At 34.2% G+C, this 22,434-nt stretch overlaps 2 protein-coding genes across 5 annotated transcripts in view; one reads left to right on the top strand and one right to left on the bottom strand.

Moving 5' to 3' along the window:
* Positions 1-22,434, bottom strand: part of LOC110382943 (dual specificity tyrosine-phosphorylation-regulated kinase 2) — a 157,360-nt gene that overhangs the window by 24,128 nt on the left and 110,798 nt on the right. The window lies entirely within an intron of this gene.
* LOC110379750 (uncharacterized) lies at positions 14,053-19,625 on the top strand. The gene is made up of 2 exons (XM_021339547.3): positions 14,053-14,306; positions 18,389-19,625. The coding sequence occupies exons 1-2, from the start codon at positions 14,265-14,267 to the stop codon at positions 18,926-18,928; spliced, it is 582 nt and encodes a 193-aa protein (XP_021195222.2). The 5' UTR covers positions 14,053-14,264; the 3' UTR covers positions 18,929-19,625.

A 22,434-nucleotide genomic window follows, 5' to 3' on the forward strand; every position in this document is an offset into this window, starting at 1 on the left:
AATTTAAAGAAATACTATTTAAAACGGTTATTGGCACATTATACGCATCAAAATGTTAAAATACGAAAAAGCTTTTACGAAAGCAAAAACGTATATCAAGATAGCAATTAAGCCTAATAAGATAAGTCTATAATTAACTTCAGACAGATTATGCTTTTAAAGTAATTTCATGCGCATAAAATATTCCAAGCTGAGAGGAAATGATGGATACTCTAAATTGCTTAATATAACATCTGTGCCTTAAATCAAGATAATTTGTTCTTTACATATTTTTATGTAATACTCCATATAAGTGGATTATAAATCAGAGAAAAAAAACGGAAAACCACCTTTTTTTGAAGTCGGCTAATTACAGTGACATGAATGACCTATTTTCAAAAAAAGTATCGGTTTTCAAAAAATAACTTACATCCCTTTAACAACATTACGAAACTCAAAGAAAGTTTAACAAACCTCAGTTTGTAGTTTAAAAAAAATTAGAACAACCCTAACTCGCTGCGGTGGCAATTTCCTGCCAGACTATTTCCACGACACTAAATTAAAATTCTCCCGGGTCTAATTAATCTCCTGCAACGTTTATTTAAACAAAGAAAACCAGGTCAAGAAAATGAAAACCGCATGAAAAAAAACTATCAAAATAACCTTGGCAATTAACAAACGTCGTGAAACGTTACAAGTAAAAGTTATACAATAGTCATCTGCCTAGCCTTTTCCCAACTATGTTGGGGTCGGCTTCCAGTCTAACCGGGTTCAGCTGAGTACCAGTGTTTTACAAGGAGCGACAGCCTATCTGACCTCCTCAATCCAGTTACTCGGTCAACCCAATACTACTAGGTAAGACTGGTTGTAGGATTTACTGGCTTCTGACTACCCGTAACGACTGCCAAAGATGTTTAATAACAACTACAGTTTATCGTGCCCTTCGAATCACGTCATTAGTGTCCAAGATATACTTCGAAAGTACATACAAACTTAAAAAAGTTATATTGGTACTTGCCTGACCTGGAATTGAACACTCTTAATTAGAAGGTTGATACGTTACCACTACCGGTTATTCAATAGTTATATGAGACAATAAAGTTAAAACTCTTAATGATTCATCGTGAAACGTAAAGGGATCTACACACCAAAGCCGCTGACCCGGCGGCACAGCCCGGCGGCACGACTGCCGCGGCATGTGGTGTTCTAGTAATTTTCAAATACTCTATGAAAGCCGGCGGCATGATTGTACAAAATACGGCCGGCGGGTTGGGCCGCCGGGCTGTGCCGCCGGCATCAGCGGCTTTGGTGTGTAGACACCTTAACGTTACGTGAGATCGAGACAGATGTGGGCTACGACCCCGATGCGAGCGTGAAAAGAAACGTAATTAAGTCGGCTCCAAACAGTCGGGACTTTGTAGAAGAGAAGTATATAAAAAATCAACTGTTTTCACGGGAAGCGCCACTGGTAAATAATTAATACTGTAGTGTTTTCTCTGAATTGGTGACGAATATATTCGTCACGATTTTCGTCTTGGAGTTCGGGTTGTGACAGCGTGTGACAGATTGGACAGATGCCGGTGCGTTACAGATGTGTGGGTGCGCACTAGTTTTCCATTTTCCAATCGCTAAAAGTTCCTTAATCCACGTATTAGCAATTCTTGTTATTAATTCTGGAGCACTTTGTGTGGGATACCCTATCCAGTTATGTTAAATTTTCTTTTCCTTTGAAACATGACTCAATTATGAATTCTAAGCTCAAGTTGGGTTAAATTACGCAGAAAAATATATACGGGGAAACGCTGCTGAAATAATGAAATAAAAAGGTTAAGTTTCCTTATTATTTCTTGGAATTACCTACATGTCTTTTATATCTTGTTTCTGACATTTGCATAAATTGTTATATATTGCAAAATTATGGCTTCCAGATACTTAGAAATTGGGGCGTATCACTGAAATATAGAACCCGAAATTATATTAAACATCCTCAGCCTTTTAGGCCCACTTCAGAAAAAAGTTCAAAATTCGCTCTCTTACTTTAATTAATTAAAATGTTTTTATATAGTAATTGCAACAACAATATATATTATTACTACAAACAGTCACGACAAGTTTATACGGGCGATAACCGCACGTGCTCAGTTACGCAACGTCACCGGCGCAGGAGTTGATTCATTGATTGATATTGACACTTTTATGTGCACTCGTGTGGAGTGAGGTAAGGTTTTATTTCAATGACAACATATAGGTAATATATTATGTAAGTATGATGCTATTGTAATTGTCGTTTGAAAAATCTGTTCAGAACACTACCAATTTACTACAGATTTCAATCACTGATCCAGCCGTTGTCTTCCTAAAATCGCAAATTTTCGTAAATCGTTTTCATAATCCGCAGTTGTCTATTTAAAAACTGACTTTACAGATATTGAGAAATATGACGAAGAAAGGTAGGTACATATCATAGATAAAATAGACACGTGATCTATTACTATTTGACTAAAAGCCACGTACAAAATAGATTCATAGCTATCTATTAATTTCAAAACAAAACCGTGTATGTACACTGGCATCATCTGCTTAGCCTTTTCCCAACTATGTTGGGGTCGGCTTCCAGTCTGACCAGATGCAGCTGAGCACCAGTGTTTTACAAGGAGCGACTGCCTATCGGACCTCCTCAACCCAGTTACCTGGGCAACCCAATGCCCCTTGATAAGACTGGTTGTCAGACATACTGGCTTCTGACTACCCATAACCACTGCTAAGATGTTCAACTGTATGTACACAGAAAGTATGTGTAAACACAGAAAACTATATTTACCAACAAACGGTTTGAAAGATCTTCTAAGAAGACATCATGGATTTTAGTTCCTCACTAAAAGGCGTTTATGCGATTTTAAAGTGTAGTGCTAATAAATTAACCGAGTTGGTTGTAAAATATGTATAAATATTTTGCTCTTGAACATGTCTATGGATTTGAAGAACGTGAAATCTTAAAATGTACAAGGAAAACGAAAACCAATGTTAAGTAAACAATAATAGAGTGTTTTAGGAAATACAATAGTTTTATTTTCGACCAAAATATACTTCAAACAAAACCTTATTCACGAAATCCAAACAAACATTAAAAATATCTTCGGCTTTTACGGCAAATCTACTGAAAATGTGTATGTACTCAGATAGTCTTAGTACTCAGAAGCCTGAGAAAGGATATCTATACTGTACTTTTTATTATGTAGTTCCCTCAGAAAGCTGGAGGAACCGCGGGAAACAGCTGGTTACAACAAAATCAATTAAGAACTACTTAATCAAATAAACGGACAAGCGACTTTGTATCTTATTATTCAGAGATGAAAGTCGGAGTCCAATAAACTATAGTCCAAAACTTACGTCATTATGGCAACAACAGTATAGTCCTATAGCTTTGGAAACTTATCTGAACTTTCTTTGATAGGCTTTTAATTCGAGACGGTTTAGACGGAAACATTTATCACCGAAGTACTTAATAAAGCATTAATTACCACGCAGGTGCATATAAACAAAATTACTGTCGGTTAACAGATGTTGGAACTGAACCTCAATTTATTCAACAAACATTGAAAATTTAAGTTCCCAAAACTTATCGAAATTCGCGTTAAGACTATAAAATATTATGGGCCTTACTACAAAAACTTTAAACCCTGTTTTACACTTGTCTAATAAAATTTTGGCTGCAAAATGAACCATATGTCAACGTCATAATTTGACATTTTTTTAGACAAGGCATAAACTGACGTTAAAAAGTTTTTGTGGTAAGACGGTATGATTTTAAGATTTTAAAACATTTAGGTTTATCGATTTTGTGTAACCATATGAAACGGTTAAGCATCCTAATTAACGTTATGGGTTGTGTGACACATTTTTCTTTATGTCAAAATTTTATGGCGTCCATGAAATGTTCCTAAACATGCGACATGACAGCACACGAATTTTTATGACGCTAAATATTATTACACATCGTTTTTCATTCCCAAATTGTATATATTACACAAACATTATGCACTCAAGAACATATTGGGATAATATTAAGTTACCAAATAACCGCAGGAGAGATAAAACGTGTTTTTTCGTTCGTATTTTTATACTTAAGATCCTTTGACATGAATCAGCTTACAAATAAAGGATGTAGATTTCAAGGAATCGCGTTGGTGCACCTTGCGAATTTCAAATTATGTTCACGCCTCTCCAATTACGGGTTTGGGCAATCAAAGATTTAATAAAAATACGCATTACCGAGTTTACTTGTCGCAAAAGGTGAAATCTGTCCGCCATGTTTGTTTAAATGGCGGGATCTGTCAAAGTTTTAAGGCTGCGTTCGAAAATATCGCGTTCGGAGAAAAAAAAGATTTTTTTTTGTTGTTTTTTTTTACATGTCGTCAAAGAGTTCCTGTTACAACGTCGTTATCCAATAAAATTGTGACTGTATGCGCTTTAACGAAGTGTGTGTCGGGAAAAAGTTAATGGTGATTGAATGAGGACGAGCTCGCCCGGGTGGTCTGAAGATCCGCAGCTGATGTGGTCTGAATCACTTTTTCTTAGGGTTGCCAACAAAATGAATGGACCGTCGCGTCGCCGTAATGCAGGCAGCCCCGAATCTGTTTTCGAACATAAAAGTTTACTCCGATATATTTTTTTTTCTGTAATTCTTTAGCTAACGTTTAATTAAGGAAACAGTTATTTGCTATAAAATCTTGCTTCCGAGATTTAAATGTAAAATAAAAAAAACTTGCTAAATAAGCAAACTGCATGAATCAGGCTCCGAGGAAAATACTAATATCTATTTAAAAGTCTTTCTGCTTTGCTTTAAATAATTTAGAACCGATTTAAATAATTTTCTAACTACTTTGGGTTACGGGCAAAACCGCATGAACCAACTAACTACCTTCTGAATTATAAATGGAAACTTTAACCAGTACACAAGAGGCATGCAATTAACAATACTAACGTTCCATGAACAAGAATAAAGTTTTAAATGTGTTAACTATTTATCTCCAAAGAGAATTTATTACGACATTTTCACAGAATAGCTAAATTATTTAGTTTGAGTCCTTGACATGGTGGACCCAGGGTAACGTGTGATCGTAACACTGTTATAAGAAGGGCAATAAACTATAGCAGATCAAATTAAACAACGAAATGAGGCAACGATGGTTATTTTTAGAGTTAAATTGAGACTTGTTTGAATCCTAACTGCGGATTTTTGTGTATGAATAAAATTTTGGATATTTGCGTTGGGAGGTCAAGTTTTCAAAGTAGAAGCCTAGCTTAATTTGTTTTAAACTATACAGAAGCTGTACAGTTTGTTTAAATACGGTAATATCAGAAATGGTTATTAGATAGAAAGTGTTAGATAGCCTAGTTATCTAGGAAGGCTACAGGATTATTCGATTGCCCAAAATAATACACACGGGAGACGGGTGTATTCCCTGGCGGTAGCCAGTGCAAGAGAAACAACCTTAATGATGGTATGATGACGTATGGTACATGAATACATAACACAGACTCCAGTTAAAAAGTAGAATGAAGATATCAATAAAACATCAAACTAACTTTTTAACTGTAATCAACGTACTGATTACATCAAAGTTAAAAATAATCTTTAGAACCAGGCTAATGAACTGACTAATACCAAACCTTGACCTGTCTTAGTTAATAGCTAATACTACGGAACAGTCAGTTTTCCTCAACCGATGATTACATGGAACAGATTACCTGATTCACACTTTTTCTAACATATCCGAGTCAGTGTAAACAGAAGGTAATGAGAATTGAGGCTCAATATGCTTTCAAATTTTAGATCATACTGGTAAAAAAACGGCCAAGTTTTATATATTATAGTATAGTTGGATTCGCGATCGAAGGGTTTTGTACACCTATATAATTTATCAATTAAACGAGCAAAACATCACGTTTATTTTATTTTGGTTTTCAATATTTGTTTGAGTGCGGCAACAGAAATATATCATCTGTGATTTTACTGTCTAACTATTACGGTTCATGAGATACAATACAATATGATGACAGATGGACAATGAAGTCTTAGTAATAAGATCCCGTTTTACCCTGTGAGTACGGAATCCCAAAAAAAATGAAAATGCAAAAATCCGAATATAAACCGGATAAATCAAAAAGGTTATGTAAACATTTAAAATGTGCGAAGGATATTGTGGTATTGTAATGGGTCGGTTTATAAGCGGTTTTCCTCTTCGCTTCGTCGGAATAGGGCGAGCTGAAATATCATTTCAGTGCCAGGTTTTCTTTATAGGTATTACAGTACTTTAATATTCTCGGAAATCTATTGGGTAATTGGGAAAACGTAGTCAGGTGGTGGACCTATTAAAAATCGTGTGAACGTGAGGTTTGTATCGTAGGATATAATACGTTGGAAATTTCTTTTTTACGCCTATTTTAATGGCCTTCATTGGTCTATGTGGTTTGTCATATTACTTACATTTATAAAATATGTATATTATAGATTTAGTTGGAAGAGGTTTTAGATTAACTAAAACTGTTTAGGTATCTTTAAGAATGAAAAATGACACTAAAAACATTTTGCCTTACTCAAGAACCGAACCGAAACCTCAAGCTCAGCAGTAAAACTCGCAACCACAAAACTATCGAAGCTTTCTCGTAAATCATATTAAAGTTAGTATTGGCCCATTTATTTATAGCCTCAGTTTTCTGAATAACTATATATTTAGAACGCACGCCCATTGCATGTGGCTCTTGTCAATGTTTTCGGCTATTTTTGCACACACTTGAGAAACTAAAGAGAAACAGACGTTGTTTATATTATAAATACAAGAAAGTATGCCATAATATATTCTTAACGGACTTTCGACGCGTTAAAGTTAATTAAAAAGTATGCGTCATAGTTTCACACTATTATGGTAAATTAAAGCGTTTTTTACCAGCGAGTATTTTTAGCCACGTTGAGGTATGCTTTTAAACTAAAACATTGTCGCAATAGGCACTCTACTTTACATACAGGTACACTACTATACCCCTACCAGTGTGTTTAATCATCAAACCTTACGTTCCCTATTAAGTAACGATTAATCAGTCGTTTTTTTTACATATTTTAAGGCCTGTATGTGGGGTGATAAAATCTACGGATTAGGAAATAAAACACAGGAATCCCAATAGCAAAAACAATGCGTTTAAAAGTCAGACACGATGCTCCCACTCCGAAAACACAGGCCTTATTTATTTTCTAGATCCATGACATAGTCTGACTTGTCTACAGCAGACCAAACCTAGACTTTTCACTTGAAAGAGAAAGAAATGAAAACCAGTAGTAGCCGGTTGCCCACACTAATTGACGCGTGAAGAGAGCGTAACATTTACAGACGAAAGTTTTCACACTAAATGTTGGGTTGTAACTACTGATTGTATGTCCTAAGGTATTGAAATTGTGGGTTATTAGAGCTTGTGTATAATTTAGACTTGAGACCGCTTAATAGTTTAAACGAGTAGGAGGGTGTTCGAAGGCAAATAAGATTTTTTATATCCCAACCTTTTTCCAACTATGTTGGGTTCGGCTTCCAGTCTAACCGCATGCAGATGAGTGCTAGTGTTTTACATGGAGCTACTACCTGTCGGACCTCCCTAATGTAGTCACCTGGGCAACCCTTTCTGTAAAAATGGTTGTCAGACTATTTGGCATTGGACTACCTATAACGTCTGCCGGGACCCACCAATATAACATGCCCTCAGAAACACGAAGTTTATTAGGTATCTATGTATATAACTACTATAAACGGCTACTGTTAGCAAATTTATGGAATGATGAATGTTATGAATGAATTTATGGTTATGAAATAAATTTATTTTATTTTATTTATTTTTTATTTATTTTTATGGAAGTTAAAATGACAAAATTCATCTTTCTAACCATTTGAGGTGACAACATACGTTAAGCTTTTTTAAAGGTGTCATTTAGATCTATAGCTATCAAGGAAGTCTTTAACCAAACTTGGACCTGTCTAAGCTTCTTAGTAATATGATACTACTATATATAGTGGTGTAGGACCACCGTGACTAACGAGAACTATTGATCACATCCCGTGTTCCTGTTGAGATAATTGTAGACTTTGATTGGTATGCTATCAAAAAGGATAATACTAGTGAGAATGAAGGTTTTTGAAATGTCAAGGAAATACATTGTATATCCTTCGAAGAAATACCTTCAATCAATATATCGGAAGTTGCCAACGGAACAAAAGATATCGATTAGTTACACCATTAAACATTTCAATGAAAAAAAAAAATAACAATAACTCGAAACTTAACAATTACGTTTTTGCACGTAACTAAAGTTCAAGGGAAGTCTTAATATTTATTGAAACACTACTGTAAACAACGGAAGCGAATTGGCATTTCACATTGGTGGATGTAGGCCAACATTTGTACCAACATTGGTACACACATAATATATTGTGTACATGACGAAAGTGGGTCGTTACGGACAATAAGTGCCAGAGATCCAGAATGTAGCATTTTCACTGAATTACATCTTTAAATGGATAGTGAAATGGAGCAAAAAAAATATTCCTGGAATATTAGTTTTGAGGATATTCCTGGTCGTCCAAATGTCGCGTTTAAGTGGGTCAGCTTATGTCCTAGTGTGACAGTCCACCATGAGTTTTAAGGAATCGCTTATAGTTGGAAGCACGGAGGAACTAAAGCTCCTATTATTCAGAAAATGGTTCATTTTAAAGATGTATTTTCTTGTCTGACTGCGTTACATAAATGACTGATTAACAAAATTGCATATTTTAAGCACTTTAGTATATGTGTTTTTAATTAAAAAATATATATAAACGGTTCATTACCCCTTGAACTTTGTACCTATTGAAAACTCCACGAATATTTTCACCACGAACCACAAGACGGTTTATTTTGAAAAGTAGACTTTGTTTGCAATCATGTTACTTGCGTAGAAACAACATCTAGAGAAGCTCTGTAAATACGCTTATTATTTAACTTCTGAGAAAGCTAAACAAATTGTCGTAACATTTAAATAAACTGACTTAAAGGCAAGTAAAATAACTGGATTGAATCTTTAGATAATTTTCAATATTGCAGTCTATGTATGGATTTGGAAAATTATTCGAAGAAGTAGCTAAGAAATCCCGCAAGAAACCATCATCATCATCTGTCTAACTTTTTTCCAATTTTGTTGGGAAATTCCTTAATTGTATGTAACGCAATACCCCTAGGTAAGACTAGTGGTCAGACTTACTGGCTTCTGACTACCAAAAATGTGCAAAACCCGACACAAAACTACTTCAAAAGAAGAACAGGGACAGAGGAAGGAAAAAAACCGATCTACAACTGCAAGATAATGACTTCTTCCAAAGAAATTGTCAATACATTTGGCGGGTTGCCTCAACCCGCATTGGTCTGAAGTAGGTCAATATATTATTTATAACCATTGTGTAAGGAACAGTGCAACAAAGAGATGTTGCTGCAACACGTTATATTGCAATTTTTGATCGCTTTGAAGTTATAGTTTATAATGTGGTAAAGGAAGATTTCAGTATTGTTAGGACTATGATAGATAGCGTTTACATACATGAGAACAAAAGTGACTACAAACGGTGAGTTGCAACATGTAACTTCAACGATGACCGAATCATTTTCAGTTGTCTAATCACCAATTTGACCAACGGGTGACAAGTATGAGGCTGATTATGGTTTGACCATCGTAAAGTTAAATGGTGCAATCCACCAGTGTCTTGTTCAAAATGATCCAAAAGCGATGTTATAAAAATATATAAGATATTTTATAAAGCTGCTCCTTTAATTCGCAACAGAATACAAAGACTTTATACTCAAAGGTCTTGAAATGCATTTTCTTTTAAAGTGAACACGATATGCAACTTTATCTTAAGCTGAAATAAAAATGTTCATAGCATTACACCGAGTACTAACCTGTTGAAAGCTTTAGATAAGAATTTAAACTGAAAATAAATTCTTCAACATTTCAGTGTGGTTAACGCAGAATTAGATAAAAGGCAAGTTCAAACCACAGTTGAAAAAAACAAAAGAACTTGGATAATTAAAATACCATTACTAATATTAGTTGCTAAAGTAACGGTCGGTACAAAAATCGAGGTTGTAACAGTAAAAACCGAGACTATAGATGAAGGATTATTAAAACCTAATCTGCGGGTAGATAAACTGTAAACAAAGTCAATACACTCGTTGAGAGTTGAAAAAACATAGCAATTACGCAACTGGTACCATGTTGGATGTTTTCCAACGGAACAAAGCCCGGCTTTATAACGCGTAAATCATTCTTTGTGAAGTACTAATTGTTGTAATGCATCCTTTGCGTCTACTACTTGCGTAGGCGCATTAAATCACGCCTTTATGATGAAGGTGTTGGCAGAAATCATCACGTATATGATTTTCATTTTTTGCAGATTAGTTTTCATTATCATCATTTTTATGATTGACCTGAAGAATCAAAATATCAGGTTGCGTATCACAAACTTGTTCATCTTTTTCTTATTGTGTGACTTGCAGGTTTAATAACCTAACAAGCTCTAGTGTCAGAGTATTCCCAAATCCGCCTAACGGCCTCTGACGTGGAATTGTAATAACGACTGCCAGTGAGTAGCGTTCTTGAGCTTGTTCAGCAAACCTAATCATGAGATCCTCGACTGGTTTTGGAATAACTTCTTATCAAGCAGATAGAAGAGTGTGAAAGAAGAGAACATGCTGCTCCGATCCCAAATAAGGGCAGGAGGATGATAATGGATATTAAATGGATGATGTAAAATTAGCTAGGTTATAGGACACACTAGCTTTTAGTACTCAGCTTAAGTATCACTGGAACCCGTAAACCCTGAAGGTTCTGACGTAATTCAGCGCCTGCTCCAAGTTTTAAAGAGAAATAAAAACGTACTTATATGAAATCAGGCCAAGGTTGCACTGTTCGGTTAGCCATGCGAACTAAAACGAAATCGATTTGTTTAATTGACGTACATATGACGTCTATATACATACCGCTTATCTACCAGTGAAAGTGGATAAATAACTGTTAATTTTATATGCATAGATGTAGTTTCGATAATTTGTTTAGACGATTTGATAAGTTGATGGTGTGGTAGAAAGTTATTAAGATTAGTAAGTAATAATCTTGCCAAATAAACATCCAACAAATATCTTACTTAAATAAGAGTATTTAAAGTTCTAGAAAACCGGTTATTGCTACGGTTATCAGCTATAGTTGTAGCTTTTATTGGTGTATTATTGAAAATGAAGTTTTTTCTTTTCAAAAATTTTTCATATTTCGTCATCAAAGTCATCATCAGACATTATATCGTATGCATCCTAATCAATTGTGTCTTGAGCACACAATAAGACAAAATGAATACGAAAATCTTCGTACAAAGATCTCAAGAACCTATCCAGCAATAAAAACTTCAATGAAAGCAAACAGCAAACATTCCTGCCAAAAGCTCCGAACTTAAAATACTAAAACCAGCTTTCCTTTCAAGTGCAACACTTAACCAACTATTTACAGAGCGCGGTTTACGGTCCTAAGGTTTCAGAATTGACGTCATTGCGCAGGAGTGCAACTGAAACACGGAGTAAGGAAAATGAGTGGAGATACCATAATGCAGGTAGGTCTGGCCTTCTTCTAGGTCAAACATAGTAGTCAGTAGTCAAACATGACCAAAATGATCAGTATGAGTGAAGTAACGAGAAAGAAAGAACAATTTATCAGAATGTATTTCAAATATACATAGGTGTCTTGTGTTAAACAGAATCTCACACATTCTACCGAATTGGCGTACAAAATATTTGGCTTAATATCTACTTATTCACTATTATATATATCTATAATAATGTTAGTGTCATCAAGAAAATCTTCAGGGCTATAATAATAACATATATCAAAAACTCAACTCAAATAAGCGGTTCGGGTTCTTTGAGACATCTGTCAATGATTTTTAGTATTCCAAAAAATGGACGGATCCAAAGATGGCGTTTAAGGGCGGAGACAGTAACGTTTCTCGTCCCTCGAACTCCCGCATATTGAACGCGCTACTTTCATAGGAGATTATGTGTTATGACATCTCTGCAAGTCTTTTTGTTCTCCATGAATGCAACTGAAATCAAACCGCAATATGGCCGGCCGATACACTCGTAAAGAAGGTTGTAAACTGTACTGTAAAAAGGTCACATGCTTTACCCCGTTTGGAGTTTACAATAAACTTGATATACGTTGAAACTGGTTGTTTTTTTATGGCTTTAATTTTAGTGTTTAAAGAAAAAAGGATTGGTTTGAAACGGGTCTTGAATTTTTTTTTAAATTTAAATGTCAGAAGTAGTAGGCGAAATATATTGATATCGATTTCTGAAATATTCAGAAATAACGAAGAAATTGTAATGAGAAGATAACGTTTTAAAAACATAGTGTGCCGTTTTTATTTCTAAAACTCCCAACGGAACATCGCCTTAGGGATTTCACTTTGAAAACGGAAAATTGATGTGTATTTTTCAACATACATGCTTTAAAAAATTATGTGCAAACTAGGTCAGCAGCCAGTATTTATATTATTATTGTTTTTTTTTCATGCATACCAAACAAAAAAACTACTGCACTGATTTGAAAAAATCTTTCACTGTCAGAAAGCTACACTGTTCCCGAGTAACATAGGCTATATTTTATCCCGTTATGGGCAGTATTTCCCACAGAACCCGGGTGAAACCGCGGAAAAACGGTTAGTATTCATATATCACTGTATGTAAAATTATGCGATAGTTTTCAAGTTTCCTTTTCCTTTGATGTCATACAATAATTTTTATTCATTTCTTAGAATATTCTCCTCAACCACTCACGCGTCTTAAACATAATGCTCGAGTGTATTGATAGTTCTTTTCCAAGATTCGTTTCAGATCTCGGAAAACGAGAAACATATCCTCTTTCGTTTGTTTTAGTACAAAAGGCTTTTATGAGCTTTGAGCATGTTACACTATGTATAAAGGTTCATTTGGTAAAACAAACATACAAAAATGTGTTTTTTCGCGCCAAAAACTTCAAAGGATTGGTAACATAAATATTCCGTTTAAAGAGTTCGGCTAAACAAAATAAAAATGTAAGTACCTTGTATTTGCGGTATGAACTCGACTGTGAAGTGAGAACCAAAAGTTACAAAACTGAACAATAACAGCCTTACTATAAAAACTTAAACATCCGTTGAACACTTGTCTAAAAAAAAGTCCGGCTGCAAAACTGACCTTATTTAAACGTCACAATCTCTCATTTTTTTAGTCAAATGTTCAACAGACGTTTAAAAGTATTTGTTTTACGACGATAAATGTGTAGAATTCCAATAAAGACGTAGATATATTTACGATTCTAACGAGGCTAGGTCTAAAATAATTTTCAGATTATTATTATTTACTAGTTAATTGCTAAACTTCAGTTTTAGCATCGGCCACATATAAAATATGAATGTGCATCAATTCTGTACTGAGGTCTCCATTACGTGCGCTCGTTACCTGGAAATAACTTCTAGAGCTATTACAGAGTTAATAGACCTTTGTAATGCGTCGGACACTTAACGAAGTTTGTTCTAAATATGTACAGCAGCATTTAAATATCGCGGTTATATTAATATTATTTAATCCCGACGTTTCGGATCCTTTACAGCAACCACAGTCACGGGCAGACTGAAGTGTTGGTCGTCTTAATATTATAGTTACAAACAGCTACCCTGAAGCGATAAAATCTGTAAAAGTAGTTTTATTTAAATGTCTAATATTCAAGTAAGTGTTAGAGATTAATAGGTACTGGCGTTCTGGGAATTATAATTATGTGGCAAAGAAATATAGGGTGCAGGATCGCTCCTAGTAGCAGACAGTTTTAGACGGGCTTCCCCGAACTATATTACTTGCACCTTAAAATACGAAGGCTACGGTGACTACGTGTTAAGTGGAAGATTGTAACGAAGCGTCTTCCTGAAACCCGCCCTCTTTCCCACTCGCGTCCTATAAATATGACGCTGAAGCGACCGAGCTTCAGTCGTTCAGGAAAGCTCGAGGTGTGCACTGTGCCAAATCACAGCAATCCCTGTTGACAACGTGATACGGGACGCGTAACCACTCGTATTTACAACAAGTTTTTTGTAACTGAAAAAAAGTAATACAACAAGTTATTTAAACTTGACAAAAGTTTACCCAAGTGATTTTTTTTGGACTGTTCAGTGAGAATAAAGTGTGATAAGATGTTGGACAAAACTATCCTCGGTGGTAGTTGGGAAAGCGTGGTAAGTTAAACTTCTAAATTACTCTATACACGTAAAATCTAATAGTTAAGTTACTCCAGAAACCTGAGCATAAATGTTCATTAGTGGTATAACAAACAGGCCCACATATTTAGATAGCTGAATAGAGCCTATACAGACTCATTGGTAACTATTACGCAAAGTGCATGGCCACTAATGCGCTTAAAAGGCAACTGACTTGACTATGGTCGCTGTCATTGAACTGCGGCGCGTGCGTGTCCGCCGTTTGAATATGGAATTACGTTCTTTTTGTGGGCAAAGATCTTGACATTGCCGCCTAAGAACAGTCTCATGGCTATTCACATTTAGAGTCGTCGTAAGCTCAGTATTAATCAATGCCCAAATCGATCAGATAGAAGCTTTTCAGATTAATCATAAAGATTAGTTCTATTAAAGTTTTGAAGTCAAAGGTTATCTTGTTTTAAAATTTTGTGTGACCTTTATTTTAATTCAAGTAATTTGAGTTATTACTTTCTCTTATTTAAACATGTAAAAGTATGATCTTCTCCGATATTACTTATGGGCGTTTTCTACAAGCATCGGAAACATCTTAGTTATAATTTTGTAATATATCTTTTTAAATTGAACCATCTCTAAAACGAATAGTTAATTCGATACAATCAGATAGCGAATGTATTATCGGATTAAGAAGCTCAAAACTGTCAGTATAAGCAATAATAACGGATATTGGAAAGTGATAGGTTGTCAAACAAACAATGAGCTGTCAAAACGGCTGTCAATTTTTTTCGCGCCAATTGTCTATAGTCAGTTCTTAATTTAAAGACCGGTCTTAGCGAATTTCGTTGGGATACTTTCACCGGAGTTAGAGTTATCCAAACTGGATGGACTGCTTAGATATTTCGTGTTGTTACAACCATCTAACAGTTGTCATTCGTCGCCGCCATTCCGGTTTACGATTTCGAAAGTGGAGAGCGCAGCGATCTATGATAATGACAAATGACAATTTAAAAAATGGAACGCGATGAAAAATGTTTCGGATACATCAATGCCATTAGAATTTAATAATGCAAAGTTGGCTGTGTAAATATGAAGATTTGTCAACATTTGAGATGGAAATTAGTTGTTCATATATTAAAATAATTAAAAACTATCTATCAGTGTCTTTTTAATCTGCCTGCACTTTGCTACTTGAAAATTATTAATCAAGATTTTCTTGCTTCTCACATTAAGAATGACCTGCTTAAGATTTACTAAATTAATCATCAGTAGCTTAATAACAAATAGTCTTTGAACTTTTTAATAACTGTAAAAAACGCCATAAATATGAGTTCATTAACTTTTCTAGTGACGAAATCTGATGGTGCAATGTGTATTAAAAAAACTTCTTACTCATTGGAAAAATCATAGTGATGAAAAAATGCGCGTGGGCATTACAGTTAGTCAGTGTACAATCATGTATACGTCACTCTCTAATAATATTTGTCTTGTTTTTAATTCAATTTATTGGTTTTTTAAATTTTAATCATCTTATGTACACATCTACTTACGGTAAAAAATCGATACCTACAAGTCTAAGAATCGAGTCAAAAAAAAGTCTGTAATCGATAAGAAAAGTTGCAGACGAAAAGTTCGAATTCGAGTAACAATTCGATTCAAACTAATTATGTGCTAAAGATCACGTAGTATCTAACCAGTGTTTAATAATAGCCTACACTCGCGGACACAAAAATAGGCACAGTTTGCCCAATCGATTTATTAGAATAGAAACACCAGATTTCGCAGACTCGATCGCGTAAATTACACACGATGCAGTGTTTACGCTACATTAACTGTTAAATATATCTTGCATTTACTAGTTAAAAGTAAACAGTAAAAAACTAGACTTATTTATATTCGTAACGAACAGACTGCGTTTGTTTTCGATCGCCGTGATTTTTTATCAATGAGGCCAGCTCTAAATTTAGATAATCTTTTCTATAGAAAACGTTCATTTTTGTACCGTTAAGAAACAGTAACGAGGAAATTAATAATTAAGTCTAGCTTAAACATTATTGCATGAATACAAGAGGATGTAAATGAACGTAGCTGTAAAATGTAAAAAAAATATGTGTGCCGAGTTTTTTGCACGAAGTTTGCACATACGAGTTAACGGTACCTCTAAAAAAACGTGAGGAATAAAAATGCACCGTAAAATAACGTGGAGAGAGTTTGTTTTCCATTAAACGTACGAACGGTGGAATTAATCAGTGCTGGACTGATTTCTTATCTTGTTTTTTTTAATAAAGGAAACATGTATTAATTCATTAATTGGTGAACTAAGGTAACATGCAGTTTTGTTGAATAGATTTGTTTTACACAATCGTAATCAAGCCTAATATAGATCGATAAACTGATTAAACACTGATACTATAATTAACGCTACTTTCTAATTTAATCATTCGCTAACAGAAAATAAACGGGAAATATATCAGTTAATTTACAATTTGACTTACGTTTCCCGTTCAAAATAAACACGATATCCGAAGGTCGTCATTTCCGCAGACCTTAATTTATCAAAAGTGCAATAACAAACGTAATAGTACGTAATAAACATTGCAGTACAATAATAGACATTGCATTGAACATACTGATGCGTTTTCTAAAATAACCTGTGACAAAATTAACAGTGCCTTTTAGTAACGTTATCACCTTCACAACTATAATAACTTCCACAAATAAACTGAGTATGCACGCTGAGACAGAAATACTAAACACATTTTAACTTCGTATTACAAAATGGGTGCACGAAATGGGACACTCGCCCATCGTCAGACTAACGTGGATACGTCACACTCACCAAACGATGCGTCTCGCGTCTCCCTGACGGACAGTAAAAAATTACCTGAAAACAAAAACGCACAAGGTTAGACGAAATAAAACACGAAAAACAAAAGTTGTAACCCACAAACGTGAGACTTAATTTACAATTTTAATTAGACCGTGTTAACTAACCCTGATAATAGGACAACTATTTAAAAATGACCCATTTTACGTAGCGACCTAAATTCGCAATAGTGCAATGTTTTTTTCTACTGTAACCTATTAAAAAAGTGTTATCCAACACGAGCTGTCAAAATATAAAGTAGCAAGTATTTGTCCTGTCAGTGCAAATGGACATTGAAACATGATTTTTTTTTGTTGTTACACGAAAAAATATTGTTAATTGGATAACAAAACTGAGAAAAGATTTTAAATAGAGTAAATACGTGACCAGTTGCATTTGACATTTAAGAAGTGTTGCCCTAAATTTTTTGACCAAGTCATTAACCATGTTATATCATCCCACATAACATTTTGAAATAAAGATAAATTTTGTTTAAATGTTCGGATTCAGTGCAGTCAGATCCACACAGTTCCAACGTGAGGTTTACACCATGTTCTAATGAACTCCAATAATAGCCGGGCTATTTCTGCGTGACCCATTATTTGACCAGCCTACGTCATACTCCGAGATTCCAAGAAAACCATAAAAATATTACATAATAATAAGATGAAATTAAACCTCGTAACAAACGGGAATATAAACCTCAAGAGAGTTGTGCAAGCGAGTCGCTAACCTAAAAGCTTTTAATACTTCAAACGACACATTAGCGAAGCTTTCCGAAGGACATCTTTACAAACAACTTTTTTATCGTCCGACCTTTGTCAACTGTTTACATTATAAAGCTGCCTTTGTCAAAAATCGAGAGCGTCCTCAATTTGATAAATAGTTGTAAATATGACATTTTTATCGGGCTTCCGAGACATTTCACGGTTGCATTCTTCGGTTGATATTGCCAAGTTCCTGTAGATTGAGACATATGGCGCTGACGACAGGTGCCGTTAGACATGTGGGCACCGCAAGGGCTCTGATGACGAACAACCCGAACCACGTACAAAACGACCCTATTAATAATAGAAAGGGACAGCTTAGCCTTACGTTCCGCCAGTCACGTACCTACGTGCTATTGATACTTTAAATAATCCACGAGATTACTGACTGGGACTTGTTTATGAGACAGCTACAGATTAACATTGATAGTGTTGTTTATGCACTTACTTATAGGATATTTATTTGATTCCAGGTGTCGAGAGACGACTACGAGATTGACTACAGCCAGAGTCCAAGGGGTTCTCCCTTGAAGGACACGTCTAACATTCAAGATGAGCCGGGCTACTGCATCAGCCGTCACAACCCTAACAAGACCTTCCGGAGGGAGTCTGTCATCGCTTCGTGGAAGAGTTTGAAGAAAGAGAGGGAGTTGGCTTTGGGAAAGCGTTTTATCTACGTTGATGCTGATAGCTACCAAGATTATTACGGCAGGAACAAGGTGAAGAGATGCAAGAGTGATAGGGCACCTAACACACCCAGGGTGCCTAAAAAAGTCAAGCGCACATACTCCGTTCTCTACAGATATGACCCATCGGAAGAGAAAGTAGTCAAGGAGTACAAGTACCAGCTTCCTAAGGATTCCGAACCTTCAAGCCTGCCGGTGATGCAGAAATCCTACTCGGAGCCCTTCTTGAGGTCTGAATCATCCCCTAAGAAGAAGGTTAAGAGGTCTTTCACGACCTTGCTGAACATTAAGACGAAGTTCTTGAACATCTTCACGTCCAAGAGTTAAATTGGTGATAGGATTTAACTTGGATTAATTGCTCAATTAAATGCATTTTAACATTGGTGTATTACACCATCTTACAAGGTCGTAATCACCATGTCTAGTCGAAATTTTGCCTAAGAGGTTCAATGCCAGAACCGTCTATTTTGATATGGTAGAAATATAAACAAAATTGTAATGGGATAGGTCAACATATATAAAAATGTTGCCACTTCTAAAAGTGGCTGAATATTGGATTTTAACACCTGTTAACTTTGTAAGCTTGATTAAAAGTTTAATTATACTATATTTTGAAATGCCAAATGTATTCATAAATAGTAAGTTTAGTATATAATTTGTGATATTTTTGTGTGTTGTGATATTTTTTTTATACTGTCTAAAGTATCTTTATTGTAAGGCATCTTATAATATTGCATACAAGAATAAGTTATTGAGGTAAAGCAATTAACCAAAGATTATATGCTTTTATCTACTTAAGTAGAGTAATTGTTTATATTAATTAGCATTAATATTAATGTAATTACGAATCTTAAGTACATATGTTTAATTGTCATACTATTCTTTATATTTTGATAAAAATAAAAGTAATAGGGACATTAATGTTTGCAAAGCCATGTTTTAATAGTAATTGTTTATATTTATCAACGAGTAAATATAAATAAAATTACTGTATTATCTATTAATTGTAATGAGCAGAATTTAATTGATTGCTTCAATTAATCTTTTGTTTTTATATTGAAATGTGATTTAAAAATTTTCTACATACATGTATGATATTTGAAATTAAGATTGAATTCATTGTATTTAGAGATATAAATAGCAATGTAATTTGTAAATCTAATTTCATAAATAACAATATAACCAATTCTTTATATTTTTAAATAATAAATATAATTGTAATTGTTATTATTGACTAACAAGCTGCACTATATAACTTCAATAAATACATACTAATTGAATAAAAATATATTTTAATAATAAATAACATATAACATTTTTATTTAAACAAAGTTCTCATTCCTTTAGCGTAATAAGCTTTACTTAGATTAAATAATAATTAATTTTAAGATTTAATAACAGTTAACAACTACTGTTAATATTAGAATAATAAACATATCAATAATTCCTAGTATACTTAGTAAAATAAATAAATGATAAAATGGTTATGTGATAGAATATTTGTATGACATAATTGTATAACTGAGAAAGTATTAATTATATTTTAGGATATTAATATAAACTCAATAATTAAATAAACATTCTATGATATGAATATTTTTGTATTTCATTTCTACCATTTTAAGAATATAAATTCTTGAATTTGAAATTAAATTAAAATTATATTAGATACTGCTCTAATAAATATACTTAATGCAGATTACGTATGGATTATTACAGCATTATGTATTTTTATATTATGTTGCTTTTCAAGTGTCTTCTACCCGCATTATTAGATTTTTCTTTGTTAAGAATAATCGGAGGGCCGATATTGTTGTAAAATCTTTTGTGTTTAATATACGGGAATGTTTTGTGATTGCGCGATCATGTAATATTAATAACCCTTTATTGTTGACTAGCTTTCGCTACCTCCCGCACATGGATAAACCGTAGTCTATATGTCATTCTGATATGCCACAAAACTGCCAAGTTTCTTCAAAATCAAGTACTTTTGACGAGTAGAAGAGTATAAACACTGTTACCTAATAAATCCGTGGTTTCAATGAAATAATTATTGGGCTAGCTAGTATCAAATAAAACAATACATATTTCATAAGTCTATATTACCAAAATCCAATTTACAGTCCATACCAAATAATGATTAAGGTCTAAACTGGAACGAGTAAATACTAGTTAAGCCAGGCCGGGATGTGGGCTAATCAGATTCAGATATAGACCCAAATGCAAATATAGGCTGGATTATAGATTTATCTAGCTGTGAATGTGGTAATTTATTTATTAGAGAGTTTACATATAGGGGTAATTTGATATTGTTCGTTTGTTTATTAATATACTAGCTTTCCCCCGCTGTTTCAACCACGACCCTCAGGGTACTTCATCCCGATAAAAAGTAGTTTATATGTTATTCTGATAAGCTATATTACTGCCAAGTTCCATTAAAATCTGTACAGTAGTTTATGCGTGAAAGAGACACAAATATCCATGCTTACAAACTTTTGCGTTTATAAGATTAACTTTTCTCTTTTCCCACGGTTTCACCCGGTTCTAGAGGAAACTACACCCCGTACCGGGATCAAATATAACCTATGTTACTCAGGAAGAGGGTATCTTTCCAAAAGAGAAGGATTTTTTTAAATCAGTTCAGTAATTTCGAAGCCTTTAGGCTTAGCCTTTTTTTAAACAGACATAACATGATTCATCTTTATTATATTTGTATAGATATGCGTAAACAGGTTATAGTATCGTCTATCCTTGTCTCATAATCCTAACTAATATTATAAATGCGAAAGTAACTCTGTCTGTCTGTCTGTCTGTCTTTTCTTCACGTCTAAACTACTGAACCGATTTGTGTGAAATTTGGTACAGACATAGTTTGGAACTTGAGAAAGGACATAGGATAGTTTTTATTACAAAAAAAAAATTGTTCCGGTCATATAGCGCCATCTATTGGTCAAACTAAAAATCTGCCGGAAGTCACTATTCCACGCGAACTAAGTCGCGGGCAAAAGCTAGTACAAAATAAACCATCTTAATGATTACAAATACATTAAAGACACGGTTATTAATCAAATATTAATTATCACGTCGAAGCTGGATTTATGTTAATATTAGCCTGCAAATTGCAATGAATGTTCAATGGTCAACAACTTAAGAGTATTTACGTTAATAGCTATAAGCTGATAATTATATCCTTATTACGTGATTATTTATTGATTGGTTATTAGAAAATAAATAGACAAGATAATCTGTATGTTAATTTGAAATCCTGTTGTATTGTCGGTGGTTTTGAATAGGTAGTTATTTGGTGGCTTTATAGCTTCGGATGGAGTTTCCCTAGCATGGAGTGCTATAAGTATTCTTCGTATACTAGAATTAAATGTATATATGTATAGCCTTTCTCGTTTCAAGCTATCTTTTCTCATCAGCTTTATGTATTTAAGTAGTATAGATAATAAAAGTATTATCATTTAATACTTGCAGTCTTATCTACTTATCAGGTTTCATCAAAACAAATAGTGAAGATATAATCAACATAAACCTTATAAAAAACAAATGCCTATTGAAAGTTTAAAATTCTGTTTATTCTGCACTTCAAGTAAAAATCCCAGGTTTTCAGAGCAGGTAATGTAGTAGGAAGATTAAATAGTGTATAATCCCTTCTGCACATTAGACTTAGCTGCGATGCAGCCTAGATATCCAACACTGTAAAAAGAGGCTATTTCTCAATGCCTGCAACGGCTGCAACCAACCTCATTAACTTGTACATATGCATACCTAACATATAAGCGATCCAATATAAGCGGATACATGGTTTGTATATAGAAACAATCCTT

The sequence above is a fragment of the Helicoverpa armigera genome, chromosome 26 (assembly GCF_030705265.1).
Source record: "Helicoverpa armigera isolate CAAS_96S chromosome 26, ASM3070526v1, whole genome shotgun sequence".
NCBI classification, from domain to species: Eukaryota; Metazoa; Arthropoda; class Insecta; order Lepidoptera; family Noctuidae; genus Helicoverpa; species Helicoverpa armigera.